General features: G+C 38.5%; 3 protein-coding genes and 1 long non-coding RNA gene across 10 annotated transcripts; 2 read left to right on the forward strand and 2 right to left on the reverse strand.

Annotated features, from left to right (window-relative positions):
• The first annotated feature begins 2,193 nt into the window (after window positions 1-2,193).
• c1galt1b (core 1 synthase, glycoprotein-N-acetylgalactosamine 3-beta-galactosyltransferase, 1b) lies at window positions 2,194-9,408 on the forward strand. Of its 4 annotated transcripts, XR_004897725.1 has the most exons (5): window positions 2,194-2,915; window positions 3,846-4,200; window positions 7,748-7,838; window positions 8,573-8,645; window positions 9,105-9,408. XR_004897725.1 is itself a non-coding variant. In XM_036002538.1 (3 exons), exons 1-2 carry the CDS (start codon window positions 2,265-2,267, stop codon window positions 4,155-4,157), a joined length of 963 nt encoding a protein of 320 aa, XP_035858431.1. In that variant the 5' UTR covers window positions 2,194-2,264; the 3' UTR covers window positions 4,158-4,200; window positions 7,748-8,417. The 4 variants fall into 4 exon arrangements, 2 of the variants coding, with proteins under 2 accessions (XP_035858431.1, XP_031176795.1); XM_036002538.1 differs by lacking the exons at window positions 8,573-8,645; window positions 9,105-9,408 and having other exon boundaries at window positions 7,748-8,417; XR_004897724.1 differs by lacking the exons at window positions 7,748-7,838; window positions 8,573-8,645; window positions 9,105-9,408 and adding an exon at window positions 5,182-7,618 and having other exon boundaries at window positions 2,197-2,915; window positions 3,846-4,284.
• On the reverse strand, window positions 7,695-13,059 carry tac3b (tachykinin precursor 3b). The gene is made up of 7 exons (XM_036002544.1): window positions 12,922-13,059; window positions 9,067-9,184; window positions 8,807-8,912; window positions 8,686-8,715; window positions 8,554-8,598; window positions 7,915-7,975; window positions 7,695-7,818 (listed from the first exon to the last, which is right to left on the reverse strand). The coding sequence occupies exons 2-7, from the start codon at window positions 9,178-9,180 to the stop codon at window positions 7,812-7,814; spliced, it is 363 nt and encodes a 120-aa protein (XP_035858437.1). The 5' UTR covers window positions 9,181-9,184; window positions 12,922-13,059; the 3' UTR covers window positions 7,695-7,811.
• A 2,458-nt stretch (window positions 13,060-15,517) lies between these two features.
• On the reverse strand, window positions 15,518-16,240 carry LOC116065264. Its single transcript, XR_004108688.2, has 2 exons — window positions 15,852-16,240; window positions 15,518-15,768 (listed from the first exon to the last, which is right to left on the reverse strand). It is a non-coding gene; the product is annotated as an uncharacterized LOC116065264 (long non-coding RNA).
• Window positions 16,241-17,367: 1,127 nt separating this feature from the next.
• On the forward strand, window positions 17,368-20,982 carry apof (apolipoprotein F). 4 transcript variants are annotated; one of them, XR_004897722.1, is made up of 4 exons: window positions 17,373-17,671; window positions 18,311-19,642; window positions 19,716-19,879; window positions 20,556-20,982. XR_004897722.1 is itself a non-coding variant. In XM_036002534.1 (3 exons), the coding sequence occupies exons 2-3, from the start codon at window positions 18,347-18,349 to the stop codon at window positions 19,773-19,775; spliced, it is 1,356 nt and encodes a 451-aa protein (XP_035858427.1). In that variant the 5' UTR covers window positions 17,368-17,671; window positions 18,314-18,346; the 3' UTR covers window positions 19,776-20,011. The 4 variants fall into 4 exon arrangements, 3 of the variants coding, with proteins under 3 accessions (XP_035858427.1, XP_035858426.1, XP_031176819.1); XM_036002534.1 differs by lacking the exon at window positions 20,556-20,982 and having other exon boundaries at window positions 17,368-17,671; window positions 18,314-19,642; window positions 19,716-20,011; XM_036002533.1 differs by lacking the exon at window positions 20,556-20,982 and having other exon boundaries at window positions 19,716-20,011.
• The last annotated feature ends 1,042 nt before the right edge of the window (window positions 20,983-22,024 follow it).

Below are 22,024 nucleotides of genomic sequence, written 5' to 3' on the forward strand. Positions count from 1 at the left end.
CAATGCAAGTTATTGCAAACACCTGATTGCATATGTTGCTGCTAAGGGTGGCCCAAACAGTTATTAGGTTTTGGGCGCAATCACTTTTTCACACAGGGCCATGTAGGTTTGGATTTTGTTTTCCCTTAATAACAACAACCTTCATTTAAAAACTGCATTTTGTGTTTATATGTGTTAACTTTGACTAATATTTAAATTTGTTTAATGATCTGAAACATTTAAGTGTGACAAACATGCAAAAAAATAAGAAATCAGGAAGGGGGGAAACACTTTTTTCACACCACTGTATATTGTTGGGCCCTGCCTTACAAAACTAGTAGAAAAACAATTACTGTTTAGGCACTATGGATTTTGGTTTTGCAAGAATTGTTTTATTGTATTTTTCTGTTATTTTTATTTATTTAAAAAAAAAAATATATATATATATATATATATATATATATATATATATATATATTGTAAACCATTGGAACATACCCGTCGGGCACACTGGCTTCCTTTCTAAACAGTATGACAACAATTTTATTTTATTTATTTATTAATATCTAACTTATATGCCTCAGAAGTGCATGCTTATTTTTTTTATTTTATCACAATTAATATAATTCATTTATTTTTCATATCAACCTTTCCTTTCCCTCGTGATCTGTTTTCTAACAGATAAATGACAGATGTAGAAGTAGTAGAAAACAATTACTGTTTAGGCATTATGGATTTTGGTTTTGCTAACCAATTTGTTATTAATACATGTTTCACTCACTTACTTTTGGTATTAGGTACAAGACCTTTTTTTCTTTGTGTTTTTATTCATCTGTTAAAGTCAGCTATCATCTTTACAGACTGTTAGAGGGCATTTCCAAGTTTTATTCTTTGGTACTTTGTTTTTTGGAAACTCCTCTTTCTACATGCATTTGTCATTTGAAATGATAATAATAATAATAATAATTTGAAATATTATTATCAGTATGCACATTGTATCACGCTTGTTTGTATTTTAACTGCTGATATGACTTCCTGTAATTTATTACTGCTGATACTACAACTGCATTTTGAAACATATTAATTATGGTGTTAATTACTACAACAGTTTTGACCCAAAACAGTAATATAATTGAATGAAATTAAAATATATTTGTAAGCAGGTCAACTGTCTGCATCATCTGTTAAAACAGTGAGACCAATGATCTGTTTTTCACGATATCTTACAAAGATCCACACACCATTTCATTACCTTTCCATTTTCCAGATCATGCCATTGTTTTCATGTACATAATGTCAGGACTGTTGTTAATTGTAACATGCAGAATATGTTTGCCCATCAAACTCCAACAGTATTACTCAATATAAAAGTTACTTTAAAGACCTCAGACTTTCATTGTTTCAGTTAACTTCAGATAACATATTAACTAACAACCCATATTTAGGCATTTTCGATGCCTTAATATCATTGTATATTATGTTTTTTAGAACATGGTTGTCATTAATGCATTTCATTTTTCCTTTTCAGTGCAAAGTTCTTCAGCCCCCTTCTTTTTACGCAATATATTTCCCATCTCATCTCAGCTAGATTGATGCTTTTTCGTTCTATGCAGTGTTTAATGTCTGATAATAATACAAGTATTTTTTCTTTCAGCCTTTTCAGGCAATTCATTTCAACTTTCAACTTTGACAGTATTATAGTTCAGCTTCCAGCTTTTCTAACGATGTGTTTTAGCTCTTCACTTATTTAGGTAATGCAGTTCAGCTTCTAACTCTGACCATTTTCAAGATTTTTCAGCAGTATAGTGCAATGCATTTGAGCTTTAAGGTTTTTCATACAATTTGTTTTATATTTCTGCATTTGTGAGTCTTCTCTACTTATTCATTATCAGTTAGAAAATAAACTCAAACCTCACAATGTTTTACATATTTTGTCATTGTTCAACTTTTAAAGCCAACAGTTCAGTTTAGCATAAGCTTTTAACTTTATAATGAAATTCATACGTATTAAAACGATTTCCACTTTTTCAACTATTCTCACTACTTCAACTTCTTCTTACTGATTTAAGCTATTCAACCAGTTTAGCTTTAGCAATTCAGCTATTCAGCATTCCCACACATTTTCCGCAGGAAATGCATTTTCTAGTTTTTTTCCTCTTTTGAATATTGTCTTTTTCCCTCCAAGAGCATATTATATTGGATATTGTCATGGTTTTGTATATAAAGAGTATAGTATAAAATGTGATATTAATGTTTATATCTCCTCACTAGGTGAGGATAGTGGCATGGCTGACGAACTATACAAAAAGGTGCGTATTCTTTGCTGGGTGATGACTGGACCCAACAACCTGGAGAAGAAGGCTCGGCATGTAAAGTCCACGTGGAGTCGCCACTGCAATGTTGTGGTCTTCATGAGCTCTGTGGATGACCCTGACTTCCCCACGGTGGGCTTAGGTACAAAGGAGGGTCGGGACCAGCTGTACTGGAAAACGATCCGGGCCTTCCATTATGCCTACGAACATCATGGCAATGAGGCAGATTGGTTTCTCAAGGCAGATGACGACACCTACGTAATCGTGGACAACCTGCGCTGGGTTCTTTCGAATCACACGCCGGACGAGCCAATTTACTTTGGCCGAAGATTCAAGCCCTACACTAAGCAGGGCTACATGAGTGGCGGTGCGGGCTATGTGTTGAGCAAAGAGGCTCTGCGGCGATTTGTAGAGGGATTTAAAAACAAACTGTGCACTCACACTACCTCTGTAGAGGACCTGGCAATGGGGCAGTGCATGGAGAAAGTTGGGGTGCTGGCAGGGGACTCCAGAGACACTGTGCACAGGGAGACATTTCACCCATTTGTCCCCGAGCAGCACCTTACTGCGAAGTTTCCCAAGAGCTTCTGGTATTGGAGCTACTGCTACTACCCTATCTCAGAGGCAAGTGCAGCACACTTTATGGACTTTCTCTGCTTCTATGCTATTCGCTAACTCTCATATTAGCCAGCAAACTGCTAGTTTTGCTGCTCTCTCTCTCTGCTTGAATCTATTGTTGTTGTTTTTTCTATTGATCACATTTGAATGCCTGGTTGTATGCCCACACCCGCTCCACAGGTCCACCGCAGTGTTTTGCCCGAGTTTCTTTCCCCTTGGCAATTTTCTTGCCTCCGCGCCGGCGCTAGCATTATGTTTTTGGGTTGTCCGTCTGTCTGTCCTATTCTTGTGAATGCGATATCTCGAGACCCTCTGCAGGGAGTTTCTTCAAATTTTGGACAAACATCCACTTGGTCTCAAGGATGAACTGATTCGATTTTGATGCTCAAAGGTCAAGGTCACTGTGACCTCATAAAACACATTTTTGGCCATAACTCAAGAATTCCTACGCTAATTATGACAACATTTCACACAAATGTCTAATAGGATTAAATTATGAAGTGATGACATTGTATATCCAAAAAGGTCAACACTCAACTTCACTGACATCATAATGTTCTGCAAAAACACTTTTCTGGGTATTAATCAGCACCCTCAAGGCCGTCCCCACCATAACCATAACTATAACGATATTAAAAATTGTTCTAACTCAAGTGGATGGCGGAGTCCACACCACGACAATAAAGACAACGGCAGTGGTGAACGATATCCATGGATCACTTTTTAGAACGAACATCCATCTGAATTTACAACATGGCACGGCGAAGAAATTTGTTTCGCGCAGGTGGTCAGTGGCGTGACGTGACTTTTCCACTCGGTGGGGCAACGATCCTTAAGTTCTGTATATTTTTGTATTTGTTCCTTTGGATTATGTTGTTTGTCAAATCCAAAATAAATCAAATCAAAAAATAACCACATACCACTGTTTTTCCTCAGGGTCCAAACTGCTGCTCGGACGTGTCGGTGTCATTCCACTACGTAGATGCTTCACACATGTATTTAATGGAGTACTACACGTATCACCTACGTGCCTTTGGCTACAGATACCGTTACGAGCCACCAACCCCCCTGGGCTACAATATTGAGCAGTCAAGTTCCAGCGATGCTGCAAAAGGAAAAAAAGAGCTGACTTCTAGGGAGAAAGGGCAAGTAGAGGGGAATGATCCGTCCAGGACTGACAAGAGACAGGATGCAGATCCCCCACCTGCCGCTGGTAAAGAACCTCCTGCTGCTCCAGCAGGAAAATAACAGTATGACTGTGGGGGTGCATGAAGGGACTGGATCTCATTAGGTAGGCGGTATGTGTATTCTGTGTGTTTGCTTAATCATTCTGATAATCTTTACCCACTTTGATTCAAAATGTCCCCACATACAAGTAGGGCTGGGTACCGAAGTCAATACTTTTTGGGCCTTGACCGACTTGCCTCTAAAGTATCGAGTATCGAAAAATGCCTCGCATTCAATATCCAATTTCAATACACAAGGACTAAATCTCATCAGCGTGAGTGAGCCAACAAGCATGCAGCATGCCTCTACCAAGAGCTGATAATGTTTGTGATTGGCTGTCTAACGTTACACATTGTAAAGGCAGGCAGGAAAAACTCTACGTTACGCACAGAGACAGGGAAAAATAAATGAAAAGATTCAACGTGACATCATGACTTCGCGTAAACATACACGCCACTTTCTAAAGCCAAGTTATCTGCGTGTATGTCTACGCCGTACACAGCTGACGGGTTGCAGGACAACAACGGCACGGTTACGTTTAGGAAGAGAAGAAAGGGACGGTTGGGTTTAGTAAAAAAAGAACGCAACGGTTGGGTTTAGGAAATGTGACACGTGAGACACAATCCCCGGTCTCCTGGGTGAAAGTCCTGTGTTTGACCCATCCACCTCCCCAACCAACCTCCCTATGCGAATTTTCGGCCTTTCATACTACTCGCTACCGTTCTTTTCTCAGGAGAACGTGGCGTAAATTGACATGCAATCGCAAGGTAATGTAAGTCAATGGAGGCCAAACGGCGTTGATAAACACGCTAAAAAGCGATTATGCGTCTTGATAACACACCAAAATGGCATACTAATCGGCGTGTCATACATACGCCTCTTCTTGAGATCAGTCTGAAAGATTTGTGCGGTAATGTGTAATGTAATTTCTTTTTGTTTTATAAAATTGGTATCGAAAAAAAGTATCGTTTAGGAACCGGTATCGAAGTCACAGTATTGGTATTGGTATTGGTCATTTTTGAACGAAACCCAGCCCTACATGAAAGCGTGTTGCTGAAGGACTGTTACTAATGTGAAATGTGACTGCCAGACTGGTCTTAAGGAAAAGAGGAAGAATGTTGCCCTTGTTTTCAGGTTTTTTAGGTGGTTTTTACAACCGAACGTCTTCTTTAGAAATCAGGAAAAGCTTTCTGTGGGCTGCATTCATTTGTAAACTAACTAAAGCACCTTTTTAATCCATATGGACCTGTTATGGGAAAGTATTTTCCAGAGAGAAGTTAAATAAGATTTTGCCAATGTTTTATCCCTTCTAGACTATTGCAAACCCACCAAAACACCTGATCTTCTACTCTCTACAGCGAGGTAGTTCTTTGTTTGCTGGAGTTGTTTGATTACATTCTACACAGACTATAGGCCTTGGAAAATGTTTAACCCCCCTTTTGTTTATAGGTGACATAGGTATTTCTTTAGAGCATATCACAGTTTTCTGCATTCCAAACTTGTTTCGGCTGCATTCAAGCATTTATACGATACAGGCATAGTGTTATGTTACATACATGTTCCGTGTCTGTTTTTATTTGGTTCTATTCTGCAGTAGCTCTAAGAAGATTGATTTCATGTAAAGATTTTTTTAATACTAAATAAAATAATAAACAATAAACTAATAATAAGTTTTATTAACACAACTAGGGCTGCGACTTACTATTCTTTTATTATATTTATTACTGAAAAAAGTCTTCAAACAGCTTGTTTTTCCAACCAACAGTCAAAAAACATAAAAATGATCAATTAAGACAAAGAGAAGCCGCAGATCTGCTCGAGAGAAGCTGGACCTACGTAATGTTTGAATTATTGAAAAAACAAAACAATTTATGCATCATCAAAATAGTCAATGTTTTGTCATAATTTTAATTGATTAATCGACTAATTGTTTCAGCTACATAAACGTCATTATGGAAGGCAATTTAAACTGATCTTGCAGCCTTAATTAAGTGCGATGGAAAAAGGTAACTACATCACATGCATTCATGTTTCCCTATGGTTAATAGACTTAAACTGATGTGACCACGATGCTTTAAATGAAAAGTTCAAATGACTAAATTTTTAAAATCCAGCCAAAGATTTCCATGAAGGATGATGACGCAACTGAAACGGACTTATTTGTGGTCCTGGTGACGTAAATCTGGGTGTTTCTCATTTATTTGTTTAGTTGGTGTGTATATTGAGTTAACTGAAAACTTTCAGGATGTTTGTCCGCAGCTTTATGTTAGTGTGATCTGGAATATGTATTTAGTGGTTTGACCTTCAGCCAGAAAAGGAAACCGGTTAGTCAGCTCTCTCTTTCTTAGGAATGAAATACACCCTTCTTCTACCCGTGCTTCCTGGATCTGGCACTAGATACACACACTTCACAGTTCCCCTCATCTCCCCTGAATGGACTCATCAGCTTGTGCCTTTTGTAAATTTGAGATCGTATGAGCCATCAGCTGCACACATGACTTTGCACTGTGACATTACCATGACGAGAGTGACGCTTTCAGATGGAGTATAATTTTATTGAATCCTTCCAATGTAATAAGTATGGCCTTTGGGCATGCCAGCAAATCACTTGTTAATCATAGTGGGGTTTTTTTTAATACAATTTTAGTTTCTACAATGATGTGTCATTTTTTTATTCTGTGTGGGCCAGACCTTTTGTTTTAGTACATTGTGTATAAGCTTAAGTTTAAAAGCATTAACAGTTCCTGTACTACTTTGAAACCAAACAAAAAAATAATAATTTTGTGGGTGATACAGTAATTACCAAATAGAGAAACTGGCTTCAGGATTCAGGCAGGATTCCGTGATGATTCAGACTAAACATATTTTTTGTTCATGTGAAAATTTAATACACTTTGAGTGTTATAATTGCTGTTTTTTTTAACCACATAAACATCCCACTCTCCAAGGTAAACAATGTATGAGGTAACTAATGCCTATCAAAATGCCTTTTGTACATGTTTACACTCAGTTTCTTTCTGTACATGAGCACAGAGAATGTTCGGTTTGTTTTTTTTCTATTAAAATGGAAAGGTCCAGTTTAAACCAAATCAGCATGTTTTACATAATGGTTTCCTTTTGAAATAATTGAAATATGTAAAACATTTCAGTAGCAAAGGGCTTCAGTGCATATTCTTACTCTCAGTCCTGCGGGCCCAAACACAGCTGATAACCATCACGTCTGGTTTCTGATGCCAGTGATACAACACATCCAGTCCTCGACAATCTACTCCAACATTCAAATTGTATCTAAGGGATAGGTGTACAGTACTGTTTTTATATCTGAAATGTATTTATGTTGGTATTGACATCTAAATTGAGGTGTTACACTTTAGTGTGTAAATGAGTATTGTGTGAGTTTGTGAGCACACATGATCAGTGTGCAGGATTGTTTTCAGTGAATGGTTCTTTAATCACTATAAATAAATGCATATTTTATTGTACATTTGTTTTACATTAGTTATTACATCAGAACATTTTCCAGTAACAGTATAAAAGCATTAATGCATGGTTAATATGGCTTCACCTCTGTAGTTAAATAACTTTTATACATTGTCCTCTTGTTACTGTAGCTGTGAGGACTTTTACAGCCTTTGTTGAGGTTGAGGAGGCGTGACATCCTCACTACAGAAAGCCTTAAAACCTGAGGAGATAGAGAACAAAGTTAGCAAAAGATTCAGCAACAAAGATTGTTTTTTATTTTTTAATTTTAGGGAGGACACAAATCAAAGGGCCTCACCTCTGCCTCCCGTGATTGACGAATCGGCCACGCCTTGTCTGTAAATAGTCCGGGGCCATTCCTGTTACGTACACAGAAATAGCAGATTCTAACAATTCTAATAAACATACCCAGTTTTACAAGATCTGCTGGACAGATTTTTTGGCAAAAGTGCTTAAGAAGCAAAGTTACATAATTTAGAGTCTTATTAGCAGGTTAACAACTCCTATTCGTCGATACTTTTTAACTCTAAAATGTCCTGCTTAGTACCTACACATCTTGGCCACAATTACTTAATAACTAAATTTAGTCGATGTTTATCAAAAAAATATTTGCTTATGTTACGTGTTTATGTAAAAACAAATATCAGCTGATATTATATTGTTATAAGTATTGGTTGAGCTACGATGGTGTGAATCACAAAACTGCTCATGTTATCGCCTAAATATATGAAGTGGAAACTCAAGCTTCAAGTGTGGTATCAGGTTTGTAATACTGGCCGTTTTTATTTATGGTATTGATTTTAAAAAAAACAGTATGCACAATATCTGTATATTTGTCTTACAAACCGCAGCCCAATACACAGTGATATAGTTTAAAATAAATCATATGTTGTGTGGCTTGCTGAAAGAATTGCTCTGTGTTGCTGAAGTCACTCACCTGTTCTCCGCCCCAACAGATCAGCGAGGAAGTAATCCATGCGTCCTGTGCAAGATGAACAACATTTTTAATACAATGCCATAAAGCTATAGGTGAGGTCATTAAAGAAAAATACTGGTTTTAAATTCATACTTTTTCTTGACATCGGGGTGTTTCTGTGGCCTGCAAAAAGAGTTAGGGGTTAGACGACAAGAGTTTGGGTGTCAGTGAGAGAGTACTGTCGAACGAGGGGTTTCCTACAAAAAAAACTCACTGTTTGGTTGAGCAGCACTTCTCCTTCCCATTAGACCCACAAAGCTGTCATAGTCGACGTCTTTAAATCTCTTCAACTCTGCATCTTCTTGAACACAGCTCTCCGGCTTAGCCCGAAAGACAAAACATCATTTGTTAGCCTGTTTGTTAATTATTGTGCATTTCAGCTTAAATGTTCTGAAAATCTACTACAGTGACCTTAAAAATCAGGACATAACACACTTGACTTTATAAATATCATGTCAATGTATGTAGCCTTACCTCTGTCAGTGATTTGTAGGTGTCTTCCTTACATCCAGACCTCACAGGAAATAAGACAAGGACGACTAAAGCGACCAGTGAAGCAAGAGTGCAGCAGTTTGGAGTTCTCTCCATCACTCTGAAATGTAAATCAGATTTAAAGCAGACAAAGCCTGAACATTACCAGGTTGTTTTTTTATCAACATGTACAAATATTCTGTGACCAATTGCAACTAAACATTGATAGCAAACAATTTTACCATAGTCACATTCTTTAATTTCATGTTTTAGAGAAATTTGGGACAGTTGTTTGGACAGGGTCAAACATTTTAATAGGTGTGATAGCAGCAACTAGTGGCCAGGAGTGTATCTTTTCCATAGCTGACACTTGACAGGTTTAGTGACAGGTTTTTAAACTATTAACTTAAAAGCTAAGGACATTTCCAGTTTTAGATCTGAATATTACGGTGGCCCTGAAGTGCAAATCACAACAGCAATAAGAAAAACGCAACAACAAATCATAAAACACAACGGCAAATAGGAAAACAAAACGGCAAATATGAAAACGCGACAGCAAATTGGAAAACACTTCAATAAATCACAAAACACAATGGCATTAACTTCTACCGGAAAAGGTAGGGCCTATCTAGTAGAGGACGGACCCTCCTGATTGGACAGACGCACTGTCTGTCAGACTGTCTGTCTTTCGCGCTTCCAAATCACCCACAATCCTATGGCTTTGCCGGCTCGTTAAAAAAACAAAAAAACAATGGCGGACCTAAGCGGGAGTTGGAGCAGCATTGCTGTTGGCACAATTAACATTTAAATGTAAGTATATTTAGTGTTTGCCGTACATTTGTTATCACCGTTAATGTGTTACGTCAATGTCAAGTGTTACGCATTAATGCTGGTACAAATTGCTATTATAATTAGGTAGATATACCCTGAGCTAACGTTAAGCTAACTGAACCTATCATTTAACATTAGCCTGTTAGCTAGCTAGCTGGGTTGCTGTCTTTTATGCCATTTGTGTTCGTAAAGTTTAATGTCCGGTGGCATTTTCATCTCTTTTTATAAGCCATTACTGTATATGTGTAATGTTAGCAGAGATTTAGAAATTGGTGTGTTGTAGTTGTAGCTGCAGGATTGGAGGTAAAGCTGCACCTTGTTAACTTCACTAGCAACGTTAAATGAAAGCTAAAATGTATGAGTAGTTTCCCATGTAACAAGTATAACGTTCCGTTATAGCATTTATAACGGTAAAGATCTTTTTATTTACTTTCTTTCAAGAAAGTAAATACAGGAAGAAGGTCCTGTGTTCTGGTCTAGTGGTCAAACCAGCTCATTTCATTAAAATTATCAGACATTGTTTCGCAAGAGACGTGACTACGTCTGCTCTGGTCACCGAGACTTCGCACTGCTCTGCCGGCGTCTGTCTCCAATTTTAGCGGCAGGTGGTTTGACCACGGAGATACGAGTGACGGACGCCAAGCTTGACTGCAGTCTATTTCTGTAATAGAAACACTGCAAGCTGCTACAGTTTGCTGCCCTTCTGCATCACAGATTGCTAAACACACCTGACTACAGGAGACATTAGCTCAGACGTGCGGAGTACATATAGTTGGTGCGGTTCGAGTACAGATCACATTCTCATCACAAACGAATCGCTCCAGAGTTCGAATGAAAGCGCACCGAGACCACCTCTTAAAGCAGGTCTCGGTACGCTTGTTTGGTCCGCTTTTGATGCGCACCAGAGTTCGATTGCCGTGTTCTCACCTGCCCAAACAAACCGCACCAGCGGGGCAAACAAACTCTAGTTCGATCCTTGTTGAGCTACAGCTCCTCTAAGCTCTAAGAAATCTGTCTCCAATCAGCAAAGCATAATGCCAGAGTACACAGTGGTATGTTAAGATAGAACACAAACTAGGTGTGTTGATGCTGATAAACATCTAAAACACACGGGGAAGGTGTCCAAAGCACAATGGTGCTGATCTCGGGGGATATTATCTGGGTGATGACATATCAGGGCATTTATTGAATAGACAATGGGCAGGAATGCATGAAAATGCAGGATTTTAAACTACTGTCAAAAAAATCATTTCATCAACTCACTAGAAAATTCAGAGATTTTGTGTACTTAGTTAAGACAACATAGAGATGCCTGTAATGTATTTTCATAAAGATCAATGAATGACAAACTGATGTTTAAAGATGCTCTGTTTTGCACTGAGTGCAATGGTGTAGATGAGGACATAATTAAAAAAAATTGAGATAAAATCTGAAATGTTTCACACTAAATCTACAGTGACCTCTAAATACTGTGATTTTTTTCCATAAACTTCAAAGATTTAGTTAGGAAGAAATTACAGTATTTTACACTACTGTATGCAGTAAAACGTTTTAATGCACTGTGGGCTCAATTTTGGATATATTAGAAATCTGAATACTATTTTTGTTCAGAACGGTATGCAGATGAAGTTGCTGAAGTTTGGTGTCAATAGAGCCAAAAATATGGGAGAAGATAGGTTTAAGAAGTTTGCAGTTTTTGCAGAAAGTAGAGTGATGGACTTCAAAATTGCTACTGGGTAAAAGCAGAGGATAGTTTCTGCTCTATTGGGGCTACAGTTGTGACGTTGTAGCATGTACGGTTGATTTGTTATGAATTATGTAGATAACAACATATGTTGGAATGTTAGATGACTGCTGTAGCGCCACCCACAGGAGCATACAAATCGGACTGATTGGCACAGGACTGGACTTGTGCGCAAAGTTTGGTGAGTTTTTATGCATGGGAACCATAGACTGTTAATATTTACAGTCTATGATGGGAACATGGATTTCTTATCTTATTTCTTTCTTCTTCGCTGCCCGGCCCCTTATAATACTGGCAAAAACAGTCCACGCAGCTTCGCTCACGGCATGAGGGGAGATTTCTTTCAAGTATTTGGGTCAAAACATTATTGATGCATGCAGCAACATGTACATGCATGTACACTGCGTCATACTTCTCTAAGAACAGGTACTGTTGCCTTTTCTATGGAACTGGCTTTCAGACAAATTTGGGGAATATAAATAATGTATGAAGTAAGTGTGAATTAACACATGACTAATCACATAAACTCGGGACTTGATTATTTCTAAATGGTCAGCAAGAAGAACTTATGCTCCTGTATTCATCATGACGCGTTAGTTATGCATTAGTTTTAACCATGTGTTTTGTACCCTCATAACACGTTACCAATTTCCTAATAATTTAAGTTTAAGTTTTTTCATTTCAATTAAATTACTTAAAAAGATTTTTCCTTTAGTCAATTCACAGCAGGTAAGCTGAACATGCAAACACGTGCAATTTGCCTGAAGACGCATAAAATTCAGAATATATAAACAATTAAGTTTGTAAAAAATAACTAAATGATGAATACACAGTTCCTTGGGTTTAAATGGATAAGTTATTTCAAGATATTTCTGTGGAACTCAACAACTGCTTAACTAAAAAGGTTTTTTAAGAGTCTAGTTTCTAAGAGTCTGGGTTTTAGTATCAAAAAATTATTAGGAAATTACAATTAGGAAATAGTGGACCCATACAATAAAACATAATAAGCAATAGAATGGCCCAACATAAATGCAGCATGTGCTGTTTTGTAGTGAAGATTAGAAACCAAACCTGTCAGTTAATCAATGTATTCAGTAATCCAATACATCATGCAATTAGCCTTTTATATGACAAAAATCAAATCACATAATTTAATCAGAAAATAGGCTGGTACAGTATATTTACGTCTTCTCTGAATGAACAGAGTAACCTCTCATAATGTCATTAGGCTCCTTTATCACAATAATCTATTAATAATGAATGAAAACAACATGAAGTCTCACCTGTTCACAGTGTTGAAAAATATTGATCTGATGCAGTATAAACCAGTGATCTGTTGAACAGTTTACTTGCTATCAAAGAAGCTCTATGCCGACTCAAAATATGTCTTTCGCTCAGTGGCCTCTCTACCTCAATTATTATAGTCCTTGAGCTAATTTGTAATCCAATTAGAGCTCCACCCGCCACCCAAAACCCAATCACACCCCTACACACACACACACACACACACACACACACACACACACACACACACACACACACACACACACACACACACACACACACACACACACAGAGTTTGCATCTTTCTCATAAGTAAGTTTCTTAATATGGTACTATTGGCCATTATACTTGTTTTGCTTATTATAATTGCAAACAAAAAAACTTGAATTAGTGTGTGTGTGTGTGTGTGTGTGTGTGTGTGTGTGTGTGTGTGTGTGTGTGTGTGTGTGTCCCAGTAGAAATTGAACAATTAATGTGTAAGTGGACTGGACTTGGAATCAGTGTACGCCCTTGCAAGCGGATATTGCTGTTTTGTCTACACCGTCAAAGAGAGCCAAATTACTCCCACGCTCTCTGAAAGGACAAGCAGAAGCCTTCTGGCTAACCTTTTCTATCTACAAATAAATAAAAATATAAAAATAATCAAAAGTTTGATTGCACCCACTTATATTGTATTTATTATTTATAAGATCATATTTGAACAGCAATAAATCATTCGGTCTCACAAATTCAATTCAATTCAATTTCAATAAAATTTTATTTATAGTATCAAATCATAACAAGAATTATCTCGAGACACTTTACAGATAGAGTAGGTCTAGACCACACTCTATAATTTATAAAGCCCCAACAATTCAAGTAGTTCCCCAAAGCAACAACTCATACCTAAAGTACTAACCCTTACTGTGTTCATTACAGCAATTAGCATGGCAGAGGTGTTCTCTCTCTTCTTTATTGTTTGTTCATTTCAGATTGCCTTGAAGCTTTGACTTTTATTAGGAAAATAAAAGTCCTCTGGGGCTGAAGTGTTCTTTAGGAGCAGCCTGGAAAATTCGACTTCGGCCCATTACACTAAGACAGGACAGATAGGAAAACTTTCACTACCTTTTAACCAGGCTTTATGTTTGTGTCACTCGTGTTTTGAAAGCAGCCAAAGGAATGCAGTTTCGAATTTTGTTATGTTTCCGTCTCAGCCCCTTAAATGCGCTGAGGTGAGAAGTACATTTAGCACAAATGCAGCATATCTTTATACGTGCCACAGACTGAAACATCCCTTTACAATAATACTGTAAATGCACTTGTTCTAATGGGAGTAGAGAAGTAGAGAATAGGCCTTTCTTGATAACACTCTGTGCCAATACCTCCAAAACCTCAATTGAATGTTGTTCATGTCTATGGTTAAGCACCTCAAACAAATACCTTATACGTCTTTAATCTGGGAAAACCCTCTTACAGTTTGCTTAAGCCTTAGGCAAACTGTAAGAGGTTTTCCCAGACTTAAGTCGATTTTGTGCCGTTATGAGACAATCGGCACAGCCAAAAGAAAATAAAGTCCTGACCAGCAAACCACCAACTTTATGTATTATAGTAACACAATTGTCAGGACTGAGACAAGGACTCAGTGCCGTGTGTGTGTGTGTGTGTGTGTGTGTGTGTGTGTGTGTGTGTGTGTGTGTGTTTTAAAAAAAAAAGAAAAGAGAAAGGAAGCGAAAGGGAGGGAGGTATCACCAGCTGGTCTATGTCGGGTTCTACTATCCTAAAACCAGTTGAGCTTTTGTACAAAAAGGCACTCAAAACTCTAGATAAAAAAAATGTTTTCTTATCATCATTTCAAGGTCTTAGAGAAACATAACTTACTGAGTATTGATAATTTTTGTAAATTTTCCTCAATATGCTTAATTTATAAAGTACTATATGGCTTGGGGCCACCCCCACTGCTAGAGTTTATTAAATACAGACTCAGATCACCAGAGCTGTTGTAAACAGGGACTGTGAGGTTCCTTTTAGAAAAACCTCCTTCAGCCATAATGCACTATCTATTAAAGGAAGTGCGTTATGGAACACACTACCCCCAACTATAAGGGAATATCCCACTCTGGCCACCTTTAAGAGCCAGGTAAAGATGTGGCTTAGAGCTAACCAAACGTGCAATCACTTCTAACTGTATGCCGTACCGTATTAGCCCAGTAGAGCATACTAATGAATTGTGTCTTTGTTTTAACACTTACTAATGAATTGTCCTGTTTTTCCTTTTCTTTCTTCCCGTTTCTCCCTGTTTTATATAGCAAATGTTACTACTGTAGCCTATATCTTTTGTCCTTTTTATTGTAACTTCAACATGCCTTATGGATCACAGATGGAAATTAGCCCTTCGGCTACAATCTGGCACTTTTATGTGTACTGCTGTACATGTTCAAATGTGCATTGTCCTGAAATAATAAATAAATAAAAAATTATAAAAGTGAGTTTGGGGGACATAGTAATGGTCACAGAGCAAATAAAACTAGAAACAGAAAAAAAGCATGAATGCTGCTTAAGAAATTGTTAAGGGCTAGTTCTGACCCAGAACGCAGAGATATCACACAAACAACGTAGAGCAGTTTTAAAAGGTTTAATGAAACAAAGTGTACTCAGAGAAACACAGTTGGTTGTGTCAGGGCGGGGAAAACTCCTGGCTGGTCCGAGGTTGAGGCGAGCCGACGGGGAAGAGTCCAGGTGGTTACGGGACACGAGGTGGACAGGCAGAGATAAGTACACAGGTGGTTTCCCAAGGTGGAGACTGAGGCTGGACGGTGAGGCTGGAAGCATGCAGGTACAGCGGAGGAAGCAGCAGGTCAGAGCTGTAACTACAGAGAGACACAGGGTAAATATGAGCACAGCATAACAAGGGCAAAAACTAGAGTACATTTGGAACTTAGAGCCAAGTTACCACATAAGTTGTAGATAACGAACTGGCGCTGAAGAGGTGATCAGCCCGGGTTTAAATATTGCTGGGTTGAATCTTGAAGATTAGCTGCAGCTGTGAAGCTCGGCTGTACAGGGTTGAAGCGGCCACGCCCCTTGGCCTACTTTCCTCTGGACCACACCTCCAGCACTCCAAACGGAAAAACACAGACAAAACACAAACAAACACAGACACACAGGGAAAAGACACCCAAAAACAGCGCGGAGAGAGAGCTGACCATAACAGAAATTCTGTAGATATGAACGTCTTTAGTGTTTTTTTTTTATGGCTGCATGGGAAAACTACACAATTTTTTTATTGGATAAAATTGCCACAACTTCTGCATTCTCCTCAATGCACATATAAAATACATAGGATGATTAGATCTAGATATGAATAAATACAATGAGTTTTAGGTCACATTTCTAACTGACACTGATGTGTATCATTGCTATCCAATGAAAACCATGTGTCTTCGATTTGGCGATTCTGATTTTCTTTTTAGATAACCTAAAACATTAGTGATTCAATGTTTAATTAATTTAATTTAAAAACCCAATGGATTATCTGAAAAATGCAGTAAAAAATCTGAAAACAGGACTGTTTTTATTAGCTCATAGCTTTATTTTTTTGTTAGAGATACATGGTTTTCATAGGACTGCTACGGCCTGCTCCAGGGCAAAGTCATGCTATTCTGGGTGATCTGATTGCCAAAGAGATGGACTTTTACCAACAGTTTCTACAGTGTGAGCAAATGGGGCTTCGGAGAATAAAAGAACTTAGGTCTCAAGGCAAAGGTACAGAGTCCTCTGTGCAAAGAAAACAATGTTTGTCCTAGTTGCCATAAAATATCTTTATCAGTAAGGCCACTGTTTGAAGCCAGTCTGCTACCTCTGCACGCAGCACTTTTATTTAACCTGGATTCAGTCCTCACCACTGAGTACCTGGTGCTCATTTTAATGTAGCTTCTATTGTGTATTGTGTTTTTATTTAAATGTGTTTTAATGTGTCCTGTCTGGATGTGATATGATGTGTTTTAATGTACTTTTTTTAATAGCAGATTTTGCAAATGCAAACCAAAGACAAATGTATGCCTTTGTTCATGCAAAAAAGTAGACAACGTATTTATTATTATTATTATTATTATTATTATGTTATTATATTTTATTCTAAAGAAGCTCTTTTCTAAATAAAGTTAGTACAGGAAAGTGATGTGTTTAGATGTAAAAATACATAGAGAGTGAACAGGTCTGCAGTAACAAAAATTCATCCATTGTGAAGTAGAGTTTTGTATAGCCTATATTCCAATTACTATTTCTGTGAATGAGTTCAGTCTTTACTTCAGATAGCCCCCTGTTTTTCTCACTTGTCTTGACTGTGTAAGAGATAAATTTGCTCACGGCATGAGGGGAGATTTCTTTCAAGTATTTAGGTCAAAAACAAAACCTACCAACTGAGAGAGAGAGCAGAGGGATGGGGGGATGAGAGGATAGCAGGGCAGACAAACAAAACTGCTTTAAAACACATGGACTTTCCCCACGTGAATCAATATTCAAGCCCTGATCTCCCTGTTGAGGAATGAGGCCAAAGAGAAGAGGGAGCTGAAAGACAGACGAGACAGAGGGAGGGCTGTGGGATGTCATCTGTAAAGAAGGAGATTCTCATTGGAGGCAAAGAGAAAGAAGATTGCTATGCATGTTTTGAGGAAAAGAAAGGGGAAAAAGGAAAACAAAAAGCATCCTACATGCTGAAGCCATCTTGGTCACACTACACTCTACTGGACTCCACATCTGATTGTTATTAAGGTAGGTGCTGGAAACACAGCTGCCACAGGAATAAAAGATGCAATGAAATTTGAAAGTTGTGTGTGGAACAACATTTCTATTTTTAGTTGTAGTTATAGTACAGAAAAAGAAAGGACAAGCTGAGTATGGAGGCTAATGGGATGCGTTGTTTTTGCTGAAAACATTTTAAAATATAGATTTTTTTAGTTTGTTTGTTAAAAGAAAATCACCTTTAATGTGATAATCTTGACACTGGAATAGTTTCTCATAACTAAAGTCATAGATGGACAAACTGTTTTTCGTCACTGTTCCTGCTCAAGATTTTAAAATAGGCTATTCAATAAGTATTTTACTCCACATTGGGCTTTTTTTGCAAGCAGACTGGATTACAATTCTGAAATCAAACAACATAGACAATTGACTAATTGTGACACTAAAAACATTACAGAATAAGAGTAATGAGTCATTTAACATGTTTTTAGAGTCTGCAGTGAAATAGGTGCAGCCACAAAACTGTCTCTAGCCGAAACTATAGCCAATTAATCTCTGCGTGAAAGTAAAGACAAACATGCTTGGCTGCAGAATTTACAGTACAATGAGAACTCATTTCTTATGTTGTTGGGTTGTTTTTCTTCTTCTTTTCTCCTGTGTTTAATGTAGAAGCTTTGGGGGGGGGAAAGCTCCAACAAGACTGGAATGATGTCCTCCAAGTTGAAGTGGCTGATTGTGTTCCAGCTCCTGCTGAATGAACAGGCTCTGTGCAGGGTCCCACCTCCTCTTGCACGGAGAAACATTACGCTTCCAGGAGCTGACTTCAATGAAGGGGGAAAGGAGACAACCAAACCGGATCATCAGTCTCTTCTGGGATCCCAAACCCAGCTCAGTATCTCAGCAGCAGAAAATCCTGATCCTATTCGATCTGCCAAACGTATAATGTCAGTCCTCAGGGCGAAACTTCAGGGGCAGATTCAAGATCATCTCCAGATTCAGGGGAATGTCAGCTGTGAGGAGTTGCTGTCTGCTAGCACCGTGGACGACCCATCATCCTCCATGTTCCCCCAGGAGCTCCTGGGTCTCTCTTTAGTGCCTGTGTTGGTGGTGGCAGGCTGCCCACAAGAGGCACAGACCCTGGTGCTTAAGCTGTACAGCCTGCTGGGAGTGGCAGACACGGAGGAGCTTCTGATGGAGGTGGAGGGTCTGATAGAGAGGAGGATGAGCAAGTTTGCATCAACACCTGCACCTGCATCAGAAGCATCGTCTTCAGGGAGGGATCAAACAGGGCGCCACATAGAGGCTGTGATGTTTAACATCCAGCAGCTGGCCATGGTGGGAGAAGGTCCCTCCAAACAGAAAGGGCATTGTGAGGGTTGGACCAGGGTGAGGGGAACCACACTGGCAGGAACAGCTGTGGAAGGAGCCACAGGTGATCTAGAGGAGGCTGTGAGCACCTGCGAGAGACTGGGAGTCCTGTGTGCTGGTGTGACCAGCAGTGGACTACTCAAACCTGGGAAATACCAGGCAGTGTTTAAGAAAGGCAGCCACGTCCTGCCCTCTGAATCCACAGTGTCTGAATGTTGGATCCGTCAATGCAGCGCAGAGGACCATGTTTTTGAGTTGACCTCCGCTGCTTCGGGTCATCGGGTGAAGCGAAGCCCCCAGAGGAGCTGCATCAACAAAAGCGAGGAGCGTGTGTACAACGTGATGGAGTGGATCCCTGCAGTCAGCACCCTCTACAACCTTGGCACAGCTGTGTATTATGCTTCAGTCAACTGCTCTGAAACAGCCAAGGAGAGAGCCATCCTCAGTGCGGTTGACCTCGGCACGGATGCTCTCATGGTCGCCACAGGGGGAACTGCCGGGGTGGCAGGCTACGCCCTGGGTGCAGGGATGAAGACCGGTGTGAAAGCTGGTGTCAAGTATCTGCTCAGCTCCATGAAGCAGGAAGACGATGTGCTGGTGAACCAGGTCAGCTGGGAGGAGGGCGTCATCACCATCCAGTAGACTGAAGGATCAATAAATCAGGCTGTGAAACTTTAGCAATAAATATTGTTATAATTAGTTTATAATTTTTTTTCAAACAATGACACAGGATCAATGTTTGTTAACTGACATGTTTGAAGAGTAACATATCGGTTTACTAGACTTAAGGTTAATTGGAAAACAAGATTACACGTTTTTGTATTACTCACTCGATTATCATAATCAAGTTTTGAAAGGAGAAAAATAGTTGGGTTTTTTTTTCGTTTGTGATTGTGCACACAAACTACCTTAAAGGTCCTATGACATGCTGCTTTTTGGACGCTTTTATATAGGCCTTAGTGGTCCCCTAATACTGTATCTGAAGTCTCTTTCCCGAAATTCAGCCTTGGTGCAGAATTACAGCCACTAGAGCCAGTCCCACAATGAGCTTTCCTTAGGATGTGCCATTTCTGTGTCTGTAGCTTTAAATGCTATTGAGGAGGAGAGAGGGGGGCAAGGTGGAGGGTGGGGGTGTGGCCTTGACTATCTGCCACTTTTGCTTGTTTGCAAGCCATGATGTCTCTCTCTTTCTCATGGGCGGGCCAAATTCTCTGGGCGGGCAAAGCAGAGAAAGGGGAGGTAATCTTGCTCCTTATGACCTCATAAGGAGCAAGATTCCAGATCGGCCCATCTGAGCTTTCATTTTCTCAAAGGCAGAGCAGGATACCCAGGGCTCGGTTTACACCTATCGCCATTTCTAGCCACTGGGGGACCATAGGCAGGCTGGGGGAAATCATATTAATGTTAAAAAACCTCATAAAGTGAAATTTTCATGCCATGGGACCTTTGAAGTTTGACACAATGATTATTCTTAATTGAAGATGATGTGAGTGATTTTTGTAAACTAAGTGAATTAGCCTAAAATATAATGCAAATTCAGTTACAGTAAAAACTTAATTAAATTACACATTAATTGTAAACAATGTCAATATTCTATATATATATATAAATTAGTATGTTCATAACGTAACATAAGCTAACAACCTTTTTCCTTGTAGAAAAATAGCTGCTTTTGCGTAAAACAGATAGTTGAACAAATATTAAGCAGACATTTTTGAAGAAGAACTGGTCTCAGGAAACTAAACATCCAATCCCTCAAGACTTTCATTTTCCTTTCCAACCAATGTTGTTCTTTTGTTCACTCTTGATGTTTTCTTCTCTTCCATTATACCGTTTGGTCAGGTCAGAGTCACATTCCCACCTCTGGTGTTAATTGCAGGGACAATAGACTGAAAACTAAATTTTGTTTTTTTACATTCTTTTTTTCTTCAAATGTCAATAAATTGTATATTAAATCAATATGTGTGTATACAGTGACTGTCAGTGTGGTAGTTTTTCACACACTCATTGTTTATATTGCAGAGTAGTCTTACTTTCTCATAAAATTGGTCATCTTGATGAAACCAAAGTCAGTAGCTACCTAAAATATACAGTAGGTAAAACATATCACATTAGCTCTCTAAATCTAGTGGAAAAAGATGAGGATCAAGCTGAATGTTGTTTAATCAGATAAACCCAGTACAGGAACACACGCCTGCTTCTGGGTGGAAAGGGATTTGATTTGATTAAAAGAGCAACACTAGTTTAAAATGTGTTTGTCTAGAAGGATAACCTCAGTTTTTAACCTTTCTCTTTTCCACATCTATCCATAGCACAGATATATGGTAGCTTTTGTTTAAAAAAATAAATGAATCAAGGGAATGTTGATTAAAATCGTTCAAAAACTATTTTTTTATGGCGAGACCATACATTTTGAAGGGGGTGTCGAGTGGACAAATTTAAAATCAGGAACCCAGAATTTCTACAATTCCTTTCACAGTTTCTTCATGGCTAATTTTAATAATTAATTTATTCAGAATCCAAACTTATTTCTGTAACGGTGAGGCAAGTATGACACCTACTGGGGAGAGTGGGAGCTGGAATGAAGGAAGGAATGAGTAAACTAAATGCTAGGCTACTGTTATTATTGTAATATCCAATAAGAGTCGATTAGCTGAGTGGGAAAAAGAGTAAAATAGCACTAGGGCTATTATTTTAAAGTGTTAATTTAAAAAAAGTGTATGAAGTTAACTGATAGCTTAAATATTTGGAAGTGGTATTTTGGTAGCAGTGGTGGTAAATAATGAATAAGTAGCCTATATTTACTGAAGTACAATTTTAAGTAGGCTACTTGCTCTTTAGCAAGTAGCCTACTCGATCTTTTGTTATTGAGATTGTAGGCCTACGTACAAATATTAACTCAATAGGCCACGTATCAAATATCATGCATTGACATAGATCAAACTATACAGTAGTTTGTTATTCTGACTGGTTTATCAGAAACACATAACCTGTTCAGTTGTTTATTGATTTTTT

The sequence above is a fragment of the Sander lucioperca genome, chromosome 6 (assembly GCF_008315115.2).
Source record: "Sander lucioperca isolate FBNREF2018 chromosome 6, SLUC_FBN_1.2, whole genome shotgun sequence".
Classification (NCBI taxonomy): domain Eukaryota; kingdom Metazoa; phylum Chordata; class Actinopteri; order Perciformes; family Percidae; genus Sander; species Sander lucioperca.

Bases quoted from the DNA above. Each gene is read 5' to 3' on its own strand.
- c1galt1b (XM_036002538.1), top strand. From the start codon at position 2,265: ATGGCTGACGAACTATACAAAAAGGTGCGTATTCTTTGCTGGGTGATG. The intron at 2,916-3,845 runs GCAAGTGCAGCA...GTTTTTCCTCAG, and splicing joins GCTACTACCCTATCTCAGAG to GGTCCAAACTGCTGCTCGGA.
- apof (XM_036002534.1), top strand. From the start codon at position 18,347: ATGATGTCCTCCAAGTTGAAGTGGCTGATTGTGTTCCAGCTCCTGCTG. The intron at 19,643-19,715 runs ATCCAGTAGACT...AATTAGTTTATA, and splicing joins GGGAGGAGGGCGTCATCACC to ATTTTTTTTCAAACAATGAC.
- tac3b (XM_036002544.1), bottom strand. From the start codon at position 9,180: ATGGAGAGAACTCCAAACTGCTGCACTCTTGCTTCACTGGTCGCTTTA. The intron at 8,599-8,685 runs GTATGAATTTAA...CATCTTGCACAG, and splicing joins CACCCCGATGTCAAGAAAAA to GACGCATGGATTACTTCCTC. The intron at 7,976-8,553 runs GTGAGTGACTTC...TGTACGTAACAG, and splicing joins TCTGTTGGGGCGGAGAACAG to GAATGGCCCCGGACTATTTA.